Source organism: Mesoplodon mirus, assembly GCF_964341445.2.
Source record: "Mesoplodon mirus genome assembly, chromosome: 12".
Taxonomy (NCBI): Eukaryota; Metazoa; Chordata; class Mammalia; order Artiodactyla; family Ziphiidae; genus Mesoplodon; species Mesoplodon mirus.
In genome coordinates, this window is record NC_138988.1 from 92,839,798 (window position 1) to 92,865,118 (window position 25,321).

The following is a 25,321-nucleotide window of genomic DNA, read 5'->3' on the forward strand; positions in this document are numbered from 1 at the left end:
CGGAGCGGCTGGGCCCATGAGCCATGGCCGCTGAGCCTGTGCGTCCGGAGCCTGTGCTCCACAATGGGAGAGGCCACAACAGTGAGAGGCCCGCGTACCGCAAAAAAAAAAATCAAAACCCCCCCCCAGAAAAACAACTTAAGATATACTTGCTCTTAAAGTAGTGTAAAATTATCAAAAGCTTAAAATAATTTAGATATAACAGTCCTGAGGGTTGTTTACTAAATAGTAATTTTACCACTGTAACTTCTGTATTAATAGTAACTGGAGCTGGAGAGTATAGGACATTCTTCAAATAGCACAGTGCAGTATGACAGTTATAGAATCTGTGGCCCCTTTCAGATCTCTTGTCTGCAGCTGTCTGCTTATATGTACCTCCTTGTATTGACTGTCTTAATGATGGTGAGCCATTAGGTGTCTAGATTTCTTCTGCTAGGGTAATGAAATGGATCAGTGAGGAGAACCTCAAATAATGTACCTGTTAGATTTTTATTGATTCAGTAAGAGTTCAGGCCTCTGAGAGGCCCACGATGGCATATCTAATATGCTAGTCAGCAGTAGATTGAAGTTGTAGACCACATTGGCTGATTGATACTATGTGATCATAGGTGTACTCTTAGAAACTGGGCATTTATGGCTGATGTGAATCTGTAGATGATGTGGCCTTATTTAGTCTTATTATCCCAAAATGCATCCTTCATTGGGCCTGATTTGGAGGTTAAGGAAGCTCTGTAAGTATAAAAAACTGGCATTGCTATTAGCAGCATACCTTCCAGTAGAAGTATATCATACTAGATTTCTTTTTTCTCTATAGCTTCTGTATATACTAGATTACTAAATGTCTGCCAATATCTAGAGAGTTGTCCTATCACTTTTATCCTATAGGATAAACTGCTGTAGGGATGAGAGAATGGGTAAGTGAACAGCACTTTTAGGATATAACATACTACAAAATTAGAATACTTAATACTCTAAGAAACAATTCAGCCTGTATGTGTATGAATCCTGACTGCAGAGAAATTGAAATATGATCATCTTTAGATGCCAATAGGTTTAAATGCCAATACCAGCAGATTTCGAAGCTCCAGCCAGTTTCTGTCTTAACTTGAGCAAGCTTGATAAGAAATTATTACATATACATTAAATTCTAATTCCCCCTTCCCCCTCCCCGCAAGCCCCTGGCAAACACCATTGTAGTTTCTCTGTGACTTTGACTACGTACCTCATATGAGTAGAATCATACAGTAATCTGTTGTGACTGACTTATTTCACTTAGCAGAATGTCTTCAAAGTTCATTCACATTATTGTAGCATGTATCAGAATTTATTTCCTTTTTAAGGCTGAAGAATATTCACTGTATGTATTTACCACATTTATTTATTCATTCATCTGTTGATGGACACTTAACGTTACTTCCACCTTTGGCTCTTGTGAATAATGCTGTTAGGAACATGGTTGTACACATCTCTCTGAGACTCTGCTTTCAGTTCTTTTGGATATATACCCAGAATTGGAATTGCTGGGTCATACGGTAATTCTATTTTTAATTTTTTGAGGAACCACCATACTGTTTTCCACAGTGGCCGCATCCATTTTACATTTCCTCTCAACAGTGCACAAGGTTTCTAGCTTCTCCACATCCATGCCAACATTACTTTCTTTTTTTCTGATAGTAGCTGTCCTTATGAGTGTGAAGTGGTATCTCATTGTGGTTTTGATTTGCATTTTTCTGATGATTAGTGATGCTGAGCATCTTTTCATATGCTTTTGGTTGTTTGTATATCATCTTTGGAGAAATGTCTGTTCAAGTCCTTTGCCCAGTTTTTAATCAGTTTATTTGATTTGTTGTTGTTGACTTGTAGGAGTTCTTTGTGTGTTCTAGATATTAACCCCTTATCATATATATGATTTTCAAACATTTTCTACCATTCTGTAAGTTGCCTTTTTACTCTTGATTGTGTCTTAGTGCACAAAAGTTTTTAAGTTTTATATAGTCCCACATGTCTTTTTTCTTTTGTTGCCTGTCATATCTAAGAAATCACTGCCAAGACTAATGTCTTGAAGCTTTTCTCTGTTTTTTTTCCTATCAGTTTTATAGTTTTGGGTCTTACGTTAGGTCTTTAAAACAGTTTGGGTTTATTTTTGTATATAGTGTAAGATAAGGGTCCAGTTTCCTTCTTTTGCCTGTGGGTATCCAGTTTTCCCAAAATTATTTGTGGAAGAGACTGTCCTTTCCCCATTCATTGACTGGTCTTGGCACTGTATCAAGGATCATTTGACCATGTATGCAAGGGTTTATTTCTGGGTTCTCTATTCTTTTCCGTTGGTCTACCTGTCTGTCTGTATGCCAGCAGCATACTTTTGATTACTGTTTTGTAATAAGTTTTTGAAATCAGGAAGTGTGAGATCTCCAGTGTTGTTCTTCTTCAAGATTATCTTGGTTATAAGTGGTCCCTTGAGATTCCATAGGAACTTTAGAATGGATTTTTCTATTTTGTCCAAAAAAAGTCATTGGTTTTTTTTAAAGGAATTGCATTGAATCTGCAGATCACTTTGGGTAGTACATTTACATTTTAACAACATTAGGTCTTCCAACCTAAGAACATGGGATGTCTTTCCATTTATTTACATCTTAAATTGCTTTCAGCGATGTTTTATAGTTTTCATCATGCAAGTCTTTCACTTCCTTCCTTAGTTAATTCCTAAGTGTTTTATTCTTTTTGAAGCTATTAATAATGGAATCATTTTCTTTTTTTTTTTTTTTTTTTTTTTTTTGCTGTACGCGGGCCTCTCACTGCTGTGGCCTCTCCCGTTGCGGAGCACAGGCTCCGGACACACAGGCTCCGCGGCCATGGCTCGCGGGCCCAGCCGCTCCGCGGCATGTGGGATCTTCCGGGATCGGGGCACGAACCCGTGTCCCCTGCATCGGCAGGCGGACTCTCAACCACTGCACCACCAGGGAAGCCCGGAATCATTTTCTTTATTTACTTTTTAGATTGTTCATTGTTAGTGTATAGAAACAAAATTGATTTTTGTATGTTGATTTTGTATTCTGCTACTTTGCCGAATTTGTTTATTCTAACACTTTTTTTTGGGTGGAATATTTAGGGATTTCTGCGTATAAGATATATCATTTGAAAACATAATTTTACTTCTTCCCTTCCAATTTGGATGAATTTAGTTTCTTTTTCTTGCCTTATTACTCGAGCTAGAGTTTCCAATCCTGTGTTAAATAGAAGTGGGGAACGCAGGCATTCTTATCTTATTCCTGGTCTTGGAGGAAAATCAGTCTTGCACCATTAGGTATGATGTTAGCTGTTAGTTTTTCATATATATGGCTTTTGTTATGTTGATGTTTCCTTCTAGTCTTATTTGAGTGTTTTTGTCTGCACTTTTTTTTTTTAATACAATAGCACTTGGAAACTAAATAATCCAGAATTGTTTTGCATTGCTTAAGCTGGTAAATATTTTTGAAGACAAACTTTTAGAAAGATAGTATTGATACATAGAAGAAGATTACAGAGTAATTTCAAGTAGCAAATACAGTCAAGCACCACAGTAAAGAACAGCAGACTCTTCTTACTCATTGGGGACAGTTAATGTAGGGATGCAAGGAATCATTAATCATTAGGGAATTATTAATATAGTGTAGCATGTTAATAGGTGAAATGAGGTTGTAAATTGTTTCTTTCAGGTAGATACTAAATAGGCATTTGTTAAAACTTAAAAATCTATTGTTTTTTATTTCTACTTGTAATATGGAAACCACTGCTTAATATGTCAGTCATCCACAGACCAGAAATCATGTGTCATAGTGAAACAATAGAAGCATCTTTTAAAATGTGATTTTTCAAGTGATTTTTGACTAAATTATTTTGTAGAATATGGGTGGAGATTCTGGGTTCTGTTGTCTTCCTCTGAGAAGTATTGATTCTTGTTTCAGCAAGCAGTTGTTACTGAATGATCATTTTGAACTCTTACATAGTTCTATGTTTTATTAATGTCCATCTGTGGAAAATCTAAGGTGTGTGTTAAGTCCCCTAAAGTGACAGGATTTAGCCTCCAAACTCTGTCTCCTCTGTGGCTTTTTAGATGGGTTTACAGCAGGTCTTGTTCTAGGACATGGCCCTTAGTCTCAAGGGAAAGCTCTTCTGGTATCTCAGCTGAATGCCAGGGTTATTTAAGGAGGTGTTTATGGGACCTCTAAATTCTGGCAGTCTTGGAACTTCACTGTCCTCAGCACTGCTTTTTTCCCCTAGCACTGATCAACCTTCTAGTAGCTGTTTTCTCAGTTTCATAGCAGCTGCTGTTTGGTAAGCCTTAGGTGGTCTTGCTCTGTGTATGTATAGCCCGTCCACGCTCTGGACACTCCTGTGTAGACTTCTGGAGGCCCCTTTCTGTGTAGTTTTCTACTGTTCAATGCCCTTAATTCTGATTTCTGCCTACTGTATTTTGCTTTGACTCCACCTCTCTCTGCCAGGTCTGGAAATGTTCCTAGACAGCTGGGTAGCGATAGGGCTCACTGTGAGTTTTCCTTGTCCGTCTTCTGTTGTCTGAAAATTACTACCTCATGTATATTGTCCACTTTTATAGTTATTTACAGTAAGAAGGGCTAGTCTAGGGCCCCACTTATTCCAGCCTAACTGGAAGAGAGTCTTTTGGAAACTTGACAAATGATTCTAAGGTTCTTAAAAATACACCAGAAAATGAATAGAGAAATCCTGAAAAAGAGTAAGGGAAATGTGATGTAAGTCAGAGTAACTTTTACAAGCATTAAATGTGTTATAAAGGTATAGGATTTAAAACATTATGGTACTGGTATAGATATATATCGTTGGGGAAGGCCTCTTAGAATTTACTATGTGGTAGTGGTGGCTTCTCGATCAGTGAGGAAAAGATGGCTTACTTAAGATTATTTTATTTTATTTTATTTTATTTTATTTGCGGTACGCGGGCCTCTCACTGTTGTGGCCTCTCCTGTTGCGGAGCACAGGCTCCGGACGCGCAGGCTCAGCGGCCATGGCTCACAGGCCCAGCCTCTCCGCGGCATGTGGGATCTTCCCGGACCAGGGCACAAACCCGTGTCCCCTGCATCGGCAGGCGGACTCTCAACCACTGCGCCACCAGGGAAGCCCAAGAAGATTATTTTAGAATATAAACAGACTAACCATTTGGAAAACAATGAAGCTAAATCATTCCCTCACTACTTCATCATAACTGATTCCATATGGAGTCAAGATTAAACCTTATATTGAAATAAAAGCAATACTGCCAAAAAGAAGAGAGTAAAATTTTTTATTTCTCAGTCTTGGAATGGTAGAAGTCTCTGTTAAAATACGTATTATTTTCTATATTACAAAGGACACCATCAAAAAAATAATGGTTTCAACCAACAGTGAAAAAAATTAGTTGTGATATTTCAGATCATGTCACAGTAATCTTACTGATCAAAAAGAAACTAGATTGGACTAATTTTATTAGCAAGATAATAAAATATTAGTATATAGTTATAGTTTATCAATGAGCAGTTAACAGAAGAAATATAAATGACCAATGAATAGGGAAGGGTGCTCAATATGTCATTTAAATAAATGCAGATAGTAATGATGCCACTGGACACAGTAGATTGACAGAAATCAGAAAAGGTTATTATTATCCAGTATTGGAGAGCATGGGGGAAATATACATTGTCATTTACTATTTATGCAGTATAGCTTAACAGAAAACCTTTGGATCCACAGTATCTCTCATAAGCAAAAGTGAGCATGTACTCTGATCCAGCATGACAGGGCAGTTCCACAAGTCATTGTTTATCCATTGATTCTCAGGATACCTTGCACTACTCAGGCTGCTTTATGGGCCCAATTTCAGACTTAGAGTCAGATTTTTTGTGGGTCACTTAGGCATATTTCTTAAATAATTTCTCCTCATGTTTCTCTTACATATTTAAAGAACCATGGATTTATCCAAAAAGAATACAAAGTCTGCAAGTATAAGTGCGCTTGTATGTTTGATAGAATATTGAGAAACAATTACATAAATAATTATGCTAGATCAGTCTGATAAAATAGAATGTGGTCTTCACATGGAATGTGCTCTGTATATGGAGACAAAATTATATGATAAATGAAAAAAACAGGTCACAGAACATAATGCATTAGCATGATTGTGATTAGGGAAAATGTGTGTATGCATATAGAATGTCTGAGAGGATGTACAAATGTTTTTGAGATATAATTGATTTACAGTATTATGTTTCAGATGTACAACATAGTGATTCACAGTTTTTAAAGGTTATTCTCCCTTTATTGTTATTGTAAAATATTGCTTGTATTCCCTGTGCTGTACAATAAATATGTCCTTGTAGCTTATACATTTTATATGTAGTAGTTTGTATCTCTTACTATCCCTACCCCCGTCTGGTGCCCACCCACTTCTCTCTCTCTCCACTGGTAACTATTTGTTCTCTGTATTTGTGAGTCTGTTTCTTTTTTGTAATATTCATTAGTTCTGTTTTTTAGATTCCTCATGTAAGTGATATCATACACTGTTTGCCATTTGCTGACTTATTTCACTAAGCATAATACTTTCTAATACTCTCCATGTCCATCCATGTTGATGCAAAATGGCAAAATTTCATTCTTTTTTATTGACTGAATAGTATTCCATTAGAGGATATACAAATTTAATAGGGGTTGTTTCTGGAGGGATGGACTTACCTTTTTGTTTTATGACTTTTTTTTCTTTTTTAGCAGGAAGTTGAATGATATATTTATTTTAAAGAAGTGAAATGTTTTCAAATGTAGTTCATATAAACAAAAGAAAGTGCTAAGTAATAGAAAATGAGTATTACAGTTAATTTTTTGGATAACAGTTCTTATATATTAATAGATATGTATATATGGCTTATAACTGGGAAAAAATTATTTTTTTTTTGAAAAAAACTTTTAGACTGATTTGCCAATTTATTACACTGGTAACTTAAACATGAAGAAATGGATTTCCTCATCCTTCTATACCCCTTGATTAACAGCTAAGACTTGGGAGAAAAAGACACCTAGATTGAAATCTCACCTCAGTGCATCTTTAGCTGTATACCAAGCTTATCAAGATACTAAAATTCTCTGTGACTCATCTATAAACAACTGACCACAGCTAACTGACAGGATTTTGTGAGAGTCAAAGAAGTAAAGCAGATAGCACAATGTTTAGCACATAGTATGTATTCAATAACTGAAAGCTATTATTGTGATTCCATATGTACGTGGGCCCCTCAATCCCAACTTTAAATTATTTTTGGACTTTAAATTCCTGAAAATGGGATTGCTAACTATATTATGAATAGAGAAAGTGGCTGGGAACTTGGTAGCTGTAGTAATGATGTTCTTGCAAATACTGCAGATAAAAGTTAATTTGGAAGGGAGCAGGGGAAAGATGCAAATCCTAGTTTTATATTATTTCTGGGTAAAACCTGTGTGAATGTGCCTACTTAAGCTCAAGGCAAGGATCTCTGAGTAGTTTTGCTTAGCTAAGTTTGTTGAAGCCAAAGGACTTTATGCTAAACAGCCTGCCCTGACCCAGAGAGCAAACTAAAGCTATGATTTCTTATTCCTCATTGGCATAGCATTAGTGAGGGGCCCACAGTGCAGGCTTTGGTGGAGATTAACTGGAAGAGCCTGTCGTCTGCCAGTAAAATATTCCCTTAGGCAAGTCTCCTAGGAGGGGCAGTTTCTACTCTATCAGACTGATTTCTCCTTCTGTTTTCAAGACTGGGCTACTCTTGAAGTGGAAGGGGGTTGAGAGTGAGTATTCAAATTAAAGTTGCGGCTATAAGGGTTAGACTCTGTAGCCTATGAGTTCTGCTAACGTGAGGGTCATGCCTCATTCATTTTTGTGCCCCTGATGCCTCAACAGGGTTCTGCATTCAATATAATTATGAATATATGAATCCTCATAATTTTTCTTTACCTAATTGTCGCGTGTAGGAACACTACGCCAGTTTTTAAAACAAGTACACCTTTTTAGGTAGTTGCTTTGGAAATGTATGACCTGTGGTGTGAGTAATAAGGCATACCAAATGCCAAGCACTGGAGCTAAGCATTTTACCTTACTACTGAGTGAAGTCAATTTTGGAAACTGAGGCTTCGACATTAAAGAATACAACTAAGATGGCACAGCTCATAGGTGACAGGGTTTAAAACTTGAACCCAAGGCTGCCTGACTTTTAATCACAAGAGAAAAGGCCTCGTATTAATTCGGCAAAACTCGGTGAGCCGCCGCCCTTCAACTTGCAGTTCTCGGCAGGTTCCACCCGGAATTTAAGGCCTGGTTTACCAAGAAGAACCTCACCCTAAAGAGAACTGGACGGGAAAAGGTAAAACGTGGCCCCTGCGCAGGCTCAAACGTCCCTTCCTAATTCTTCCTTCCCTGCTCCTCGGGACGTCACGGCGGCAACTTTCTAGAGTCGGCAACGACTCTAGAACGCTCCCGCCCACTGTGAAGTCAAACGGGTGGAAGCTGTACCCCTCTGTGACGTGGACAACCTTCTCTTCCTAGGGCCTTTCCAACTTGGAAGCCAACACCACGCGCCTCGGCTTCTCGGGGATTCAAGCAGGAGTTTGCCAGATGTCAATATGGCCGCTCTATGACTTTCTTACATAGCTTCTTCGCTTTTATTTTTCCATGAGCAGATTTTATTGTTTTTTCTCTTTCTTATTGAGCATGTTTTATAATACCAATTCAAGGGAAATCAAGAACTTTGTACTTTTAGAAGTGTATTTGATAATGAAGTATATTTTGACACTAGGTTAGGTAAATTTCAGTTAGTTGAAACTTTGGCTAAAGAAAATCTTAAATTGGGCTTATGGGAGGCTTCAGTGTTTTTAATTGAAGCTATATTATACAGTATATTTTCTTGAAACAAACACTGTTTTGTTTTGACAGTGTATTGCTTTTTCTAAGTTGAGTATTCATAATATTAATGCTTTTCTTTTAAGAACCCTCAACAACTAGTACTGCTTCAAATTATCCAGATGTATTAACAAGGCCTTCTCTTCATCGGAGCCATCTGAGTCTCTCCATGTTGGAATCTCCTGTGTTACACTGTCAGCCCTCCACATCTTCGGCATTCCCAATTGGCAGTTCTGGATTTTCCCTCGTAAAGGAAATTAAAGATTCTACCTCTCAGCATGATGATGATAACATCTCAACCACCAGTGGTTTTTCTTCAAGAGCTTCTGATAAAGGTATTCTTGGCATTTGGTAGTATATAATTTTGGTAGTAAAAATAAATTTCATGGGATAATTTTTTCTAATTTGGTTGTCATTTTCAATTTATAAAAATATAGGCCTTGTAATCAGTGGCATTACTATGCATTGCATATTTTTGTTTCAGATATAGCTGTTTCAAAGAACACTTCAGTGCCACCTCTGTGGTCCCCAGAGGCTGAACGTTCTCATTCACTCTCACAGCACACCACCACCAGCTCAAAAAAACCAGCATTCAACTTGTCTGTCTTTGGAACGCTTTCTCCTGTGAGTACTAATTTGATTTGATTTAACCACATTAGTTTTGAGTGTTTATTGCTTATAATTTATCATTATGTTTTTGTGCAGTCACTTGGGAATTCTTCAGTTCTTAAAACAAGTCAGCTTGGAGATTCTCCTTTTTACCCTGGAAAAACGACATATGGTGGGGCAGCAGCTGCTGTAAGACAGTCTAAACTACAAAACACACCCTATCAGGTTGGTTTGAAAGGGAGGAGGATTTGTAACCCTTTTTTTTTTTTTTTAATAATCAATAAGTAACTTGGCACTCAAATAGAGTTTTGGTTTAGTTATTCTTTAGTGAAATGATAGAACTCTGGATTACATTCTTTTCATTTAGGGGCTATATTAATATTATTTGAGACCTAAGGGAACATTTTATACATTATTTGTGATTTATTTATTCATTCATTCACTCATTCATTTGTTCATTGATTTATTTATGGCTGTGTTGGGTTTTTGTTGCTGCACACGGGCTTTCTCTAGTTGTGGTATGTGGGCTTCTCCTGTTGCGGAACACGGGTTCTAGGTGCACGGGCTTCAGTAGTTGCATCACGCGGGCTCAGTAATTGTGGCATGTGGGCCCTAGAGTGCGCGGGTTTCTGTAGTTGTGGAATGCAGGCTCAGTAGTTGTGGCTTGCAGGCTCTAGAGCGCAGACTCAGTAGTTGTGGCGCACGGGCCTAGGTGCTCTGTGGCATGTGGGATCTTCCCCAGCCAGGGATCGAACCTGTGTCTGCCGCCTTGGCAGGTGGATTCTTTTTTTTAAATTTATGTATTTTTTGGCTGCGTTTGGTCTTTGTTGCTGAGCGTGGGCTTTCTCTAGTTGCGGCGAGTGGGGGCTACTCTTCGTTGCGGTGCGCGGGCTTCCCACTGCGGTAGCTTCTCTTGTTGCGGAGCATGGGCTCTAGGCACGCGGGCTCAGTAGTTGTGACTCGCAGGCTCTAGACTGCAGGCTCTGTAGTTGTGGCACATGGGCTTAGATGCTCCGTGGCATGTGGGATCTTCCCAGACCAGGGCTCAAACCTGTGTTGCCTGCATTAGCAGGCAGATCCTTAACCACTGCACCACCAGGGAAGTCCGTGTGTGTGTGTGTGTGTTTTAGGAAGCATGATGATTAATTCCTTTTTTAAAAAATTGAGGTATAATTTACACGTAGTAAAATTTACCCTTTCCACGGTATTTGAATTTTAACTAAACACATACAGTTGAGTAACCACTTCTGCAATCAAAATACTGAATAAACATTTCCATCACCCCAGAATATTACCTTGTGTATCTCTGTAGTCAGCCCTTCTTCCTACTTCTACCTCTTGGCAACCACTGATCTGTTTTCTTTCCCTGTAGTTTTGTTTTTTCCCAGGATGTCATAAATTTAATCACATACTGCGTAGTTTTCTGAATGTGGCTTATTCTGCTTAGCATAGTGTATTTAAGATCAGTCTCTGTATTTGCATATATCAATAGTTAGTTCCTTTTTATTGCTGAGTTATTGTTTATCTGCTCACCAGTGAAAGGATGCTTGGGTTGTTTCTAATTTTTGTCCATTGTGAATAAAGCTGCTATAAACATTAATTTTCATTTCTCTTGGATAAATACCTAGAAGTTGGACTGCTGAGTCAGATGGTAAATATACATTAATTTTATAATAAACCATGAAAGTGTTTTCCAAAGTGGCTGATACCACTTTGCATTCTCACCAGTATCATAAGTGTGTTCTGGTCAGCACTTGTTATCATCAGTGTTTTGTTTATTTCAGGCATTCTAATAGGCATGTAGTGATAACTCCAACTCACTGTGGTTTTGCATTTCCCTAATGACTAATGATGTTGGGCATCTTTTCATGTGCTTATTTACCATCAATATATCTTAGGTGAAGTACCTGTTCAAATCTTACTGCCCATTAAAAAAAAATCTAAAAACATTTTTCACTGAGTTATAATTAATTTAGAATATTAGGTTTAGATGTGCAACATAGTGATTTGATATTTTTATACATTATGAAACAACTGCATTAAGACCAGTTACCATCCATCACCATGCAAAGTTGTTAAAATATTAATTACTGACTATATTCCCCGTGTGTACATTACATCCCTGTGACTTATTTATTGTATAGCTGAAGTGTACACCGATTAATCCCCTTCACCTATTTTGTCTGTCCCTTTTGCCCATTTAAAAAAAATTTTTTTTCTTACTAGTGAGTTTTGAGAGTTCATTATTCAAGATGTAAGTCCTTTATTAGATATATGTTTTGCAAATATTTTCTCCCATTCTCTGGCTTGTCTGAACAATACCTTGTCAAGAGAAGTTTTTACTTTTGATGACATTCAGCATATTGTTTTTTCTTCCTTTTATGGTTCATGCTTTTGGTATCATATCTAAGAAATTTTTGCCTAACCCAAGGTCACAGACTTTCTTCTGTTCTCTTTTAGAAGCTTTATAGTTTTAGGTTTTAATTTAGATCTGTGATTCATTTTGAGGTAAAATGTTTGTGTGTGGTATGAGGTGTGGATCAAGATTCATTTTTTTAACATACAGGTTTTCATTTTTTCTGGTCCTGTTGATAAGACTGTACTTTCTCCATTGAATTGCCTTTGCACCTTTTATGAAAATCAATTGACCATATAGGTGGCTCTATTTCTGGACTTTCTGTTTTTTTCTATTGATGTGTGTGTGTGTGTGAGTGCATATATATATATATATATATATATATATATCTTTTGTCAACACTATCCTTTTGTCTTGATTCTTATATATTCTTATATTCTTATCTTTATATTAAGTTTTGAAATCAAGTAATCTGAGTTTTCCAAACCCCCCTTCCCCCGCCCAAGATTGTTTTGGCTTTCCTAGTTCCTTTACTTTTTCATAATTTTAGAATTACCTTATCAGTTTCCACAAATCTGTTGGGATTCTGATTGTGATTACATTGAATCTAAAGATCAATTTGAGGAGAATATACATCTTAACAAAATTGAGTCTTCCAATCAGTGAACACAGTATGTCTCTCCATTATATAGGTCTTTTTATTTCTTTCATCAGTGTTTTGTAGTATTCATCACGCAGACCTTACACATATTTTGTTGGATGTATACCTAAGTATTTTATGTTATTTGGTATTAGTCAACAATAAATAGCCCGAATAGTCTATTCAGTAAATTGAATTCATAGTTAAAGTACTTTCCACCAAAGAAAACTTCAAGCCCAGATAGCTTCCCTGGCAAATTCTACCAAACATTTAAGAAAAAAATAATACCAATTTTATACAAACATTTCCATACAATAGGAAGGCATACTTCCTCATAAACACATTTATGAGGCCAACATTACCCTGATATTAAACCAGACAAAGACATTACAAGAACTCTACAAACCAGTATTTCTCATGAATTACCTACACAAGCCTTTTCAACAGGTATTTGCAAATTGCACCCAGTATATATAAAAAGGATACTACATTATGATCAAGTGGGGTTTATCCTGGGAATGCAAGGTTGGCTCAACATTTGAAAATTAATGTGATCTATCATGGAAACAAACTAAAGAATAAAAACTGAATGAACGTCTCCACAGATACATAAAACACATTTGACAAAATCAAGCATCCATTCATGATAAAAATTTTCAGTGACCTAGGAATAGATGGGAACCTACTCAACCTGATAAATTTTATCTACGGAAAATCTTCGGCTAGCATCGTACTCATGGTGAAAGCTTAGTACTTTCTTCCTAAGATCAGGAAGAGAACAAGGATGTCTGCTGTCACCGCTACTGATCAGTGTTGTGTTGCAAGACCTAGCCAAAGCAAGAATACAGAAATACAAGGCACCCTGATTAGAAAGGAAGAAGTAAAAATGACTCCTATTCATAGACAACGTGCTTATCTACATGGAAAACCTTAAGAAACGCCAAAAAAAAGTTGTCAGAACTTACAAATGAGCTTAGCAAGGTCACAGAATAAAGGTCAACATACAAAATCAGCTGTATTTACATACATATATTAACAGAACAATTGGAAATTGATTAATTTTTTAAAAACATCAATTTAAGGTAAATTGCATCATTCTGTGCTTTGTCCCAAGAGTTACTTGATCATAAAAGTCCAGTTTCATGTGTATGTTGTCATGGTGCTTACATAACAGGTTTTGACCTTTTAAAGATGGAGGTGTAATAATACTTTAAGCCTGTAGGCTTTTGGTAGGCTTTTGGAGAGGGAGATCCATTTGAAGATGACAATCCATGATATAGAAATGACACAAAAGCCAGTATATATGAAGATTGTGTCTTGTCCTTAAGAGTAGTTTCTTTCCTAAGTAGAGGATGCTTCTATATGTAATTGACAGTAATTATGAGTCTTATTTCTGAGTGTGTTGTTCATTAAGGGCAATATTTTGTTACTTAAAGTGTTAACTGGATGTTGGAGTTACACAGGGAGTTTTTTCTAGAGCTTAAACTGGATCATATTACTCTTTTTCACAAAATGTTTACAGTTAAAATAGTTCAGCGTGTATTAGAAGATAAGATGAAGCATGCCTGTGATTCATGGAATAGTCCAAGTCAGAGTATATTTCTGCTATTTCCTCCTCTGTTTCTTGTATCACATCCTGTACTTTTTAATGCTGAGTCCTGACATACCCTTAGAATCCTTGTCAGCATGAGCTTCCAACTGTTCATCATTGATATTTGGGGTTAAATCTATTTCCTATTCCTTTCCTAGGGTGTTAGAGCTGGGAGGTATATTAAAGATTCTCTAATTCAGTTCCATTTTATTGATTTGTGAATTGAGGCCCTGAGAGGCCAGTGACCAGCAGAATCCAATGACAGACTGTCATGTTTTCCCCAAGGATTTTAATGTTGCCTCATGTTTGCCAAAGCCTCTGGCCTGAACAGCAGTCCTAAACAGTGCACCAAGTTCTTAATAAAACTAACGTAGAATATTGCAGCTACTCTGAAAATAAAATGAATATTGGTATCAGAGAAACTTATTTAAAGTAGTTATTATGATTCAAGTTTTCAGATATTATGAGCTATTTATAGAAACTGAGTTATATTTTGAATGTGAGCATATATATTTTTTTTATATTAAGCATTTCCAGACTACATTTGTGGTAGTCACTTGGCTATTGGAATGTTATAATGCGTTCATGACAAAAGGAAGTGTTTCTATTAGAATTTGTAAACACTGCATGTGTGTTAAAGGGTACATGTTTATTCTTTATAAGGATTTTTCCTTAACTCCAATTTTAAGAACATTTAAAAGTCATTTATTAAGAAATAGCCTGAGTATTTAAAATTTTTCTTATATTAAAATTTGAGAAATAAGTCAGTTTAAAATTTTTAATTTCCATTTCAGTAAAAGTTTACAGCCTTGTTTAGCTATCTTGGATGTTACTATAGTTAGAAGTTATTTAATACCAAAAATAATTAATACTAATGCAGTTCTCATTAGTGTTCTTTGATTTAAATATCAGGGATAAATTGATCCAGGTGATACTATAACTTTTTACCAGTTGTCTCATTTTTCACATTTGACATAGCTGACAGGTCTTTAGAGTAGTGTGTGCTATCTTATCATTTTTATCTGATTGTAAAAGTAATTTCTCAGAGAATTGAATTTTCAATAAAGGCGTAAAGAAAAAACGTTGAACATGAGCTTAATGATACCACCCAGAGATAAGTTGCTGTTAACAGTTAATCCTATTTCACTTCTCACATTCATTCTATTTTGTAAATATTTTCATTTCCTGAAATGTGTGCTTTAGAGTTTACGGTTCCAACAAATAACTCAAGGTTTACATTATAGGCACCAGTCAGAAGACAGATGAAAGCTAAGCAACTGAACGCACAATCCTGTGGTGTGACTAGTTCAACAGCTCGGAGGATATTGCAGTCTTTAGAGAAGATGTCAAGCCCTCTAGTGGTAAATTTTTTAAATCACAAATTCAGAATTGTAACAGAATTTCAGTTTAGTGAAAAATCTTAATTTTGTTATTTCAACATTAACAGGATGCAAAAAGAATTCCATCTGTTTTTACTTCTCCTCTGAATTCCGTAAGTTGACTTTTAAATCTTTTTAGGAGATAATATTTTTATATATTGGTGATGAGAGTCGTATTTTTTCAAAGTTTTCCATCTATTCTAATAGTGTTTTATTTTTTCAGCCTCTTGATAGGAGTGGGATAGATACCACCACAGATTTTCAGACCAGAAGGGAAAAGGTAAGACTTCTTTAGCATTTATTTAAGGTATTGGCAGTTTTGTTGTATTTATTTATTTATTTTTTGCGGTACGCGGGCCTCTCACTGTTGTGGCCTCTCCCATTGCGGAGCACAGGCTCCAGACGCGCAGGCTCAGCAGCCATGGCTCACGGGCCTAGCTGCTCCGCAGCATGTGGGATCTTCCCGGACCGGGGCATGAACCCGTGTCCCCTGCATCGGCAGGCAGACTCTCAACCACTGCGCCACTAGGGAAGCCCTATATTTACTTTTAAGTTGGCACATATACAAATTGACTTTAATTGATAGTCATTAGGGAACATGTTTGAAAAAATAGATTTTTTTTTACTTGGACATTGTAACCTCTTGTGAGGGCCTTACCACATGCTGTATATGTAGTAGATGCCCAGTGAATATTTCTTGGTTATTTGGCATTTCCATCTTCAGTATCCTGGCAGTCTTTTTTTTTTAACTTTATTTATTTTTAAAAATTTTGGGGGGTATAGGTGATTTACAATGTTTTGTTAGTTTCAGGTGTATAGCAAAGTGAATCAGTTATACATATGTCCACTCATTTTTTAGATTCTTTTCCCATATAGGCCATTACAGAGTATAGAGTAGAGTTCCCTTTGCTATACAGTAGGTTCTTATTAGTTATCTATTTTATATATTCCTGTCAGTCTTTATACCTTTTGATAAATGAAAATAAGAGTGAACGGAGTTTGACGTTTTTATTAATTAGAAGTTCAGTGAACTAAAGCCCTCATTGAACATAGTTATCTTTGTAAATTTTCCTCATAAACATTATGTCAAATTTGTTATGTGTGATGGGATTTCTAGTTGGCATATCTTCCATCAGTCAGCCAATGTACTGTTCCAAGATAGCAGAGCTAATAAAAAATATAATATAGATTATACATTGATAACCTTTTTTAGTGTATTCTATTTGTTTAAAATTAGCTTTGGAGGTTACTGTGGGGGGAAAAATGCTTGATAGTTAGAGTTAAAGAGGTATCTTTTTTGTCAGTTATACTTGTGGCTAGTTAAATTTCCTTCAGGGGAAGCAGATTCCCAGATCATTACTTGTGAAAGCATTTATTATGACCCCAAGTTCCCCCAGCAGTAATTGATTAAAATTATCATAAATCTCTGAATTAATTGTGGTAACTATATTCAAGATATTGGTAAATTATAATTATTGTTATGAAATTCTGAAAGCTTAATTGAGTTTTTTCTTGGGATAGCATTGCTTCTCAGTTTTCCGTAGTACCCAGACATTTGTAATAAGGCAAGAGAGAATTCATTATTGGCTGCTGTGATGGGGTTAATTTAAGCCATTAGCTGCTTTTCTCAGACTCACTTATATCAGATTGCTTAAAAAGACGTAAAATTAAAAAATTGTGCCATAAGAGAAGTTCTCATCAATAAAAATTTTATTAATGGTTGAGTATGGTATCAATAAAATTTTGGTAATGGGTGCTAGGAAGTATAAAGACCAGAATACAGTATTGTAGTTCAGGTTTTACGGTTATAATCAGAACAGTCTACAAAATAGACTTGTTTATTGAATTATAGGATCAGCACATTTGTGATGAGGATTTAGGGAAGAGATAGTAACTATACAGAGGCTTTGCCCTGGAAACCAATGTTGTTCACAGCTGCTGCTGGGTGAAAGGACTGTATTCATAGTATTACAGTCTTTGGACAGAGTAGAAGCTCTTGGCTTTATAGTCGTCTTATACCAACAGGATTTTTAGTGTGTTTCAGTGTACCAAAAGAATGTTGACAAAACACTTGTGTACTTAGATAATGAAGCCAGTTCATCTTAAGATTTGGAATTCTTCACAGTGCTTTACTAATTAGACTTAAATTGTATGACTTTTGATTTGGTTTTTAAATAAAAATGGAAGAAAATTTACTTGGAGAGAGATTTGCTCATTTTTTAGCAATTAAGATATTTTCATAGCTAGTTAAAAAATACAGCTGAAGAGAATGTAAATAGTAATTTGGGGAAAATGTGGCAAAATCAGTTTTATGTTTGAATAAACATGTATGTATGTTTATCAGTTTTATGTATGAATCAGTTCATATGTTTGAAGTTCATCCTGTAAAAGCTTAGATTATTCAAAAGGCTCTGCAATAGTTTCCATTTTGTGTGTGTCACATGTGTGTGAAAAGGCATTAAGTCTAGAATAAAATAGTCTGTGAAACTGTTTTGAAATTATATGTGTATATGTAGATATATGTCTAAATAAATAAGTACATACATAAATTAATAATATAAATACACACACCCTTGGTTCTTTACTTTCAGTTTTTCCTCCTAGTATTTGTTTGCACCTACTGGGTATTTCTCTAGGAAGTACTCATAGTCTCTGGGTTACATTCGCTATTGTCAAATAATTTTTAGATATACATCGCTGATACATGAAAATAAAAGTTTGTCTTTTGATTTCTGCCTGTCTGTAAGGTGGACTCTCAACACCCCCCTGTTCAGAGACTCGTGACCCCAAAACCAGTTTCCATAGCAGCAAATCGAACTGTTTATTTTAAACCATCTCTGACCCCATCTGGTGAATTAAGGAAGACTAATCAAAGAATAGATAAAAAGCACAGTGTGAGTATGTGTTTATTTTCACTAGTCTTTGAATATTGATTTAAATGAATAAGAATAAGTAACATAAAGTACCAGTAACCTACTGTTGCAGTCTAGCAACTAGATAATGCATAAAGTTTGCGAATTAGTGATGATTACGGATTGGTATAGCTTTAAATGGTTGGCACCTTGGTCAAATCCTAAATTAGTGTTTACTAGTAAACACTAGTATATATTCATTGTTTAGATTAAATAATTTTGCCACACTAGCTTTATTTGTGTGTTTTGTTTATGTTATTGAACTATTTGAAAATAAATTTGAGACACCATGCCTGTTCACCCCAAACTACTTTGGTATAGATCTCCTATGTCGTCATGTCTAAGCAAATTACTGTCAGTTCCTTCCTAATATTATCTAATAGCTAGTTCATATTCATATGTTATTTATAGCTGTTTGGGGTGTTTTTGTTTCTGTTTTTGTTTTGCCATACCATGCATCTTGTGGGATCTTAGTTCCCCAACCAGAGATTGAACCCAGGGCCCAGGCAGTGAAAGCACAGAGTCCTAACCACTGGGCTGCAAGGGAATTAATTCCCTATGGCTACTTTTTTGAGCCAGAATCCAAACAGGTTTCACATATTACTTTTGGTTTTGTCTTTCTAGACCTCAAATCTTCATGCTCACCACATTGTTTTTGTTTTTAAATAACTTCCTTATTGAGATATAATTCACATACCTTGCCATTCACCTATTTATTTAAAGTTTACAGTTCAGTGGTTTTAGTATATTCACAATTGTTCATCTACCACTACAGTCAATTTTAGAACATTTTCATCACCATCCCCTCCCCCTCACCCAAATCTCACATCCGTTAGTAGTCACTTTCCACCTCTACCCCTCAAGCCCTAGGCAACCACTAATCTGTCTCTATAGGTTTGCTTATCTGGACATTTCATATAAATGAAATCTTAAAATAAGTGGTCCTTGGTGTTTGGCTTATTTCACTTATGTTTTTGAGGTTCACATCATATATTAAACCTTCAGTACTTTTTTTTAAATTTTTTTTTTTTTTTTGCGGTACGTGGGCCTCTCACTGTTGTGGCCTCTCCCGTTGCGGAGCACAGGCTCTGGACGTGCAGGCTCAGCGGCCATGGCTCACGGCCCAGCCACTCTGTGGCACGTGGGATCTTCCCGGACTGGGCACGAACCCACATCGCCTGCATCGGCAGGCGGACTCTCAACCACCGTGCCACCAGGGAAGCCCAGAACTTCAGTCCTTTTTATGGCTGAATAATATTTAATTGTTTGGATATACCATGTTTATCCATTCATCAGCTGAGGGACATTTGGGTTGTTCTCACTTTTTAACTGTAATGAATAAATACTGCTGTGAGCTTTTGTGTGCAAGTTTTTTTGTGGACATAGGTATTCATTTCTCTTGGGTCTTAGAGCTTGGAGTAGAATTGTTAGGCACATTGGTATTTGAAAAGGCCAGGTCAGTTGTCTTATATGATGTGTCTTGTATCCTGGGTTTGTCTGTTTTCCTGTGTCATTTAACTAAAGTGTATTTTTTTGTATTTACATAATATCTTCCTGTTTGTGCCTTTGTTTATGTTTAATTTCATTCAATCTTCATAACTCAATTTCTTGAAAATTTTCAAACTAAAGTTGAAAGAATAGTACAGTATTTACCCATTTCCTTTAACTTGACTCACCAGTCTTTAACATTTTGTCATATTTGCTTTATCAAACTTTAAAAAAATGATTTGAGCATAATTTTGGACTTGGAAGAAAAATCTTAAGAACTCCACATTTTACTACATTTCCTTCATGTTTTTCTGTGTTTTCTACAAACAAGGAATTCCCTCACATAACTGCAGAACAATTACCCAAACCAGAAAGAAACTTGACATCGGTACAGTACTATTATTTACAGGTTTTATTTAGATGCCAGTTGTCCCAAAAGAAAGAAAATGCAAGATCATGTCTTGCACTTAGTTGTCATATCTCTTTATCTCCTTTAGTCTACAACAGGTTTTTAGGGGTTTTTTATTTGTTTTTTGGTATTTCATAACATTGATAGTTCTGAAGAGTAAAGTAAGCTGCGTGTTTGACGTCTCCTCATGATTAGACTCCGGTGTGGTACTTTTGGTAGTAATACCACAGAATAGAGTCTGAACTCTTCTCAATGTGTCGTATTAGGAGGCATGCTCTACCAGCTTGTCCCACTCCTGACACTGTGATAACTAGTTAAGGTGGCATCAGTGGGATTTCTTCATTGTGAAGTTACTGTTTTACCTTTCGTAATTAATAAGATAACTTTGAGAGGATAAATATCTTTTTCACCCACCAGTGTTAGCATTATTTTTTTGCGGTACGTGGGTCTCTCACTGTTGTGGCCTCTCCCATTGCCAAGCACAGGCTCTGGACGCGCAGACTCAGCGGCCATGGCTCACCGGCCTAGCCGCTCCGCGGCATGTGGGATCTTCCCAGACCAGGGCACGAACCCGTGTCCCCTGCATCAGCAGGCGGACTCTCAACCACTGCGCCACCAGGGAAGCCCTGTTAGCATTATTGATGATATTTGCCTGAATCTGTTATTTGTAGATGCCAAATGGTGGCTTTCTAATTACACTATTTCTTCTACCTTTATGAAGTTGGTTTTCTACTGTAGGAAGTTTACTTTTCTCTTTTTTTGTGTGTATTTCTCTATTTAAGTCAGTGTGAATTCTTATATTTCATAAGATTATAATCTTTTACTAGCATTATTTATTTTGATGCTCATATTGTCCCATATTTGGCCTTTGAACTGGCTCCTGTGTGTCCTTTTAATATTTCCCCTTCATTTTTCAAGCACTTAGTTTCTTTTTGATACTATGAAACAACCCAGGCTCATCTTGTGAGTTTTCAGCCCCAGCCCTGTAATCAGCCATTTCTCCAAGGAACCCTGATTCCTTTAGTTGGAGGAATTCTTAAGTTGCAGAGAATCATTTCAAAAGGAATATCCTTGTAAATTTGATTGCACATTTAATAGGCCATAATGAAAGATAAGTAAAAGTATTTTTTTGTGGTGGTAAGTGTATTAAATTTGTCCACTGCTGTTTTGTTGAAAGGACAGTTGTGTTTAGTGATAGTTTATGTGTATAATCACACTGTATGTAGCTCTTGGTTATCATTTTGGAGACAGGGTATAGGTTGCAGATTTTAGGATTCACTAACTAAAAAAATCATTAAATTCCTGATTCCAAATATTAAAATTCACAGATAGAAGGGTGGTGCTAAGAAAATTAAATAAGCAAGCATGTAAATACGTTGCGTTTATTCTTTCCTAGACTGGATATGAAAAAAATATGACACCAGGACAAAATAGAGAACAACGAGAAAGGTAATGTCATCCTTATAGTGAAGCTTCTTTATACTCATTTGTAAGGTCTGTATTTGATTTGTATCTGCCTTTTTGAAGATTAAGAAGGTTAAAAAAATAGAAACCACACACACACACACACACACACAAATCTGTCAGCTTTTAAAATCACATTCAGCTGAACATTTATTTTCTCAGTTGTTAGCAGTTCTAATTTTTCGGTGTTCAATTAGTTAACAAGTTATGGACCAGAGTAATACATCATTGGTTTTAATTTTCTTTTTCTTTGCCTAGCGGCTTTTCTTACCCAGATTTCAGTGTGTCTGCAGCCAATGGTTTGTCTTCTGGAGTAGGTGGTGGAGGTGGGAAGATGAGGCGAGAGAGGACGCGCTTTGTGGCATCTGAACCTCAAGAGGAGGAGGTAGGGTTGTACTCTTAACGTGTGTTCTGAAGCATCGTAATACCTTGAAGTTTATTATTAAAAGCTTTGGTGTGGTGGTGAGGGGGAGACCTGGAGGTCCCCTGGAGGGGTGGGGTTTGGGGAGACCCAGCACAAGAATAATCTGCCATTGAAACAGTTCCTTAAAAGTGTGTGTGTGTGTGTGTTAAGCTGTCAGGCTTTTTTTTTTTTTTTTTTTTTTTTTAAATAATTTTTGGCTGCGTTGGGTCTTCGTTGCTGCGCGGGCTTTCTCTAGTCGCGGTGAGGAAGGGCTACTCTTCATTGCAGTGCGCTGGCTTCTCATTGTGGTGGCTTCTCTTGTTGCGGAACATGGACTCTAGGCGTGTGGGCTTCAGTAGTTGTGGCACGCGGGCTCAGTAGTTGTGGCTCTCGGGCTCTAGAGTGCAGGCAGGCTCAGTAGTTGTGGCACATGGGCTTAGTTGCTCTATGGCATGTGGGATCTTGGTTTCCCCGACCAGGGATCAAACTGGCATCCCCTGCATTGCAAGATGGATTCTTAACCACTGGGCCACCAGGGAAGTCCAGAGAAATGATTCCACCTGTGTAACCCAAACCCCTGTCAAGCTGTCACACATTTCCATCACTCCAGAAAGTTCACTCATGCACCTTACCTGTCAATGCCCATTGCCTCCTGCCCCAGGGACAGTCACTGTTCTCATTTGTTCCATCATATATATATATGGTTTTGCTGGTTCTAGAACTTCATATTGATACAGTTCGTCAGTATGTATTCTTTTGTTCCTGACTATTGTGAATAAAGCTGCTGTGAACATTCTTGAACCTTTTTGTAGACATAAGTTATTTCTCTTAGGGTAAATACTTAGAAGTGGAGTTATGAGGTTATATGATTTGTTTAACTTTTTAAGTAACTGACAAACTGTTTTCCCCAAAGCGATTGTAACATTTTACACTCCCACCAGCAGCGTGGGGCTTTTCTTACTCAGTCAACTACTCTTTATCAGTAGTTGACTGTCATCCTTTAAAGTTCAGCCATTCCGGGCCTCCCTGGTGGCGCAGTGGTTGAGAGTCCGCCTGCCGATGCAGGGGATACGGGTTCGTGCCCCGGTCTGGGAGGATCCCATATGCCGCGGAGCGGCTGGGCCCGTGAGCCATGGCCGCTGGGCCTGCGCATCCAGAGCCTGTGCTCCGCAACGGGAGAGGCCACAACAGTGAGAGGCCCGCATACCGCAAAAAGAAAAAAAAAAAAAAAAAAAAAAAGTTCAGCCATTCCGCTTTGTGTCTGATGGTGTCTCACTAATTTTAATTTGCCTTTCTCTCTTGCTTCATAATGTGTTCTTCTTTATTGGCCATAATATCTTCCTTTGTGAAGTGTCAGATCTTTTGCTCTTTTAAAAATTGGATTGCCTTACTATCATCGAGTTGTAGGAACTCTATAAATTCTAGACCCAAGTACTTTGTCAGATACGTGTCTTACAAATATTTTCTCCCAGTTTGACTTGCCTAATCCTTTTCTTAACAGTATCCTTTGATAAGCAGATGTTCTAACTTTATGAAGTCTGAACTTACCCATTTTTTCCCATTATTTTTACTGTTCTTTGTGTCCTAAGAAACCTATCCCCAGGCTGCCAAAAAAGTCTCCTATGTTTTCTTCTAAGAGATTTATAGTACTGCTTTTATGTTTTTCCTACTTTCCTTTTTGATTCCGTATGTGATCCGTGGATTATTAAGAAGTGGATTTAGTCCTGATTTTAATGTTTTGAAATGTATTGAGACTTGTTTTGTAGCCCAGCACATGGTCTGCTTGATGAGTCTTGACGAATGTGTATTCTGCGGTTGTTGGGTATAGTATTCTCTAGATATCAGTTAGATAAGATGACGGATAGTATTTCTAAGATCTTTGTTCTTGCTGAATTTTGGAGGGAGTGGGGTGGGGAGATGTCTGTTTTCTGTATTGTTGAGATATGAGTTAAAATTGTCAACTTTTATTTGGTGAATTTATCTTTTTCCCATTTATAATGTCAATTTTTGCTTACTTATTTTGAGGCCCTCATTGGTGCATACACACCTTATATCTATTGTGGCTTCTCAGTGATTTGCCCCTTTTAATATTACTAAATGTCCTTTAAAAAAATCTTTGGAAATATTCTCTGTCTTGAAACCTGCTGTAGCCGGTGTTTAATGTAGCCAGCCACTTTATTACTGGAATTAGCCTTCTTATGCTTACTAACTGCAAGTTATATCTTTTTCCATCCATTTACTTTCAATCTGTGCCTTTTCGTTTAACGTAAGTCTCTTATAGACAGCGTATAATTGAGTCTTGTCCTTTTATCTATTTTCTGCCTTTTAATTGGAATGTTCACTTATATTATTGGTATGGTTGGATTAAGATCTACCTTTTTTAAAATTTTCTATTTTTCCCACTTGTTTTTTGTTTCTCTCTTGTTCCTTTTGAAAGCTGTCTTCTTTTAGGTTAAGTGGAAAAATTAAGAGGAAAAATGGATGTTTACCTCACATATTCTCCACTTCTTCCAGAAATCTGAATTTCCATTTGGTATCATTTCCCTTCCCCCTGAAGAACCTATAGAGCAGGTTTTATGGCGACAGATTCTTAGTTTTGTTTTCTCCAATTGCCTTTATTACACACCTGTAGTTTACAGAGATTTGGTTTGCCAGAGATTTAGACAGTTTATATGCAGACTTGGGACTCCCCTTCTGTGGCTCTTCATTCCTGCATCTCCCCTTATTTTCTACCTACTGTGATCACCCTCATGTGTCCTTTGAATGCCTCAATCAACAGATTTGCAGTTTTCTTTCTGAATTTCAACTATCCGACTGGCATCAACTCAAAGAGAGCAGGAAGCTCACTCAGAAGAAGCCTGTCTTCTAAGTATCTTCTTCCCTCCAGTATCTGCTTGCTTTTGGTTGCTTTGAAGTGTTTTCAGATGGATGTTTTTAATATATTGTCCAGAGTCTGTAATTCTTATCTGTCAGAGCATTGGTCAGACACAAGCTCCTCCGCCATTAGCAGAAGTGGAACTCTTTTTGTTTGTTCTAATCTGGGTCATTTGCGACTAGTGGTGGTCTTTGCTATATTGAGTTAAAAACCAAGGCAGTTCACCAGACTTACCAGTGCTGACATTTATTAAATGCTTGTTTTACATGCCAAGACCAAAAGTG

General features: G+C 36.9%; 1 protein-coding gene across 1 annotated transcript in view; it reads left to right on the forward strand.

Moving 5' to 3' along the window:
- NUP153 (nucleoporin 153) overlaps positions 1-25,321 on the forward strand; it is an 80,811-nt gene that overhangs the window by 24,709 nt on the left and 30,781 nt on the right. Inside the window, exons 3-11 of the mRNA XM_082638458.1 lie at positions 8,998-9,246; positions 9,396-9,535; positions 9,617-9,745; positions 15,352-15,468; positions 15,555-15,599; positions 15,710-15,766; positions 18,234-18,380; positions 21,692-21,744; positions 22,018-22,144. Of these exons, the coding sequence (XP_082494584.1) occupies positions 8,998-9,246; positions 9,396-9,535; positions 9,617-9,745; positions 15,352-15,468; positions 15,555-15,599; positions 15,710-15,766; positions 18,234-18,380; positions 21,692-21,744; positions 22,018-22,144 (1,064 nt within the window). The remainder of the gene's footprint in view (positions 1-8,997; positions 9,247-9,395; positions 9,536-9,616; positions 9,746-15,351; positions 15,469-15,554; positions 15,600-15,709; positions 15,767-18,233; positions 18,381-21,691; positions 21,745-22,017; positions 22,145-25,321) is intronic.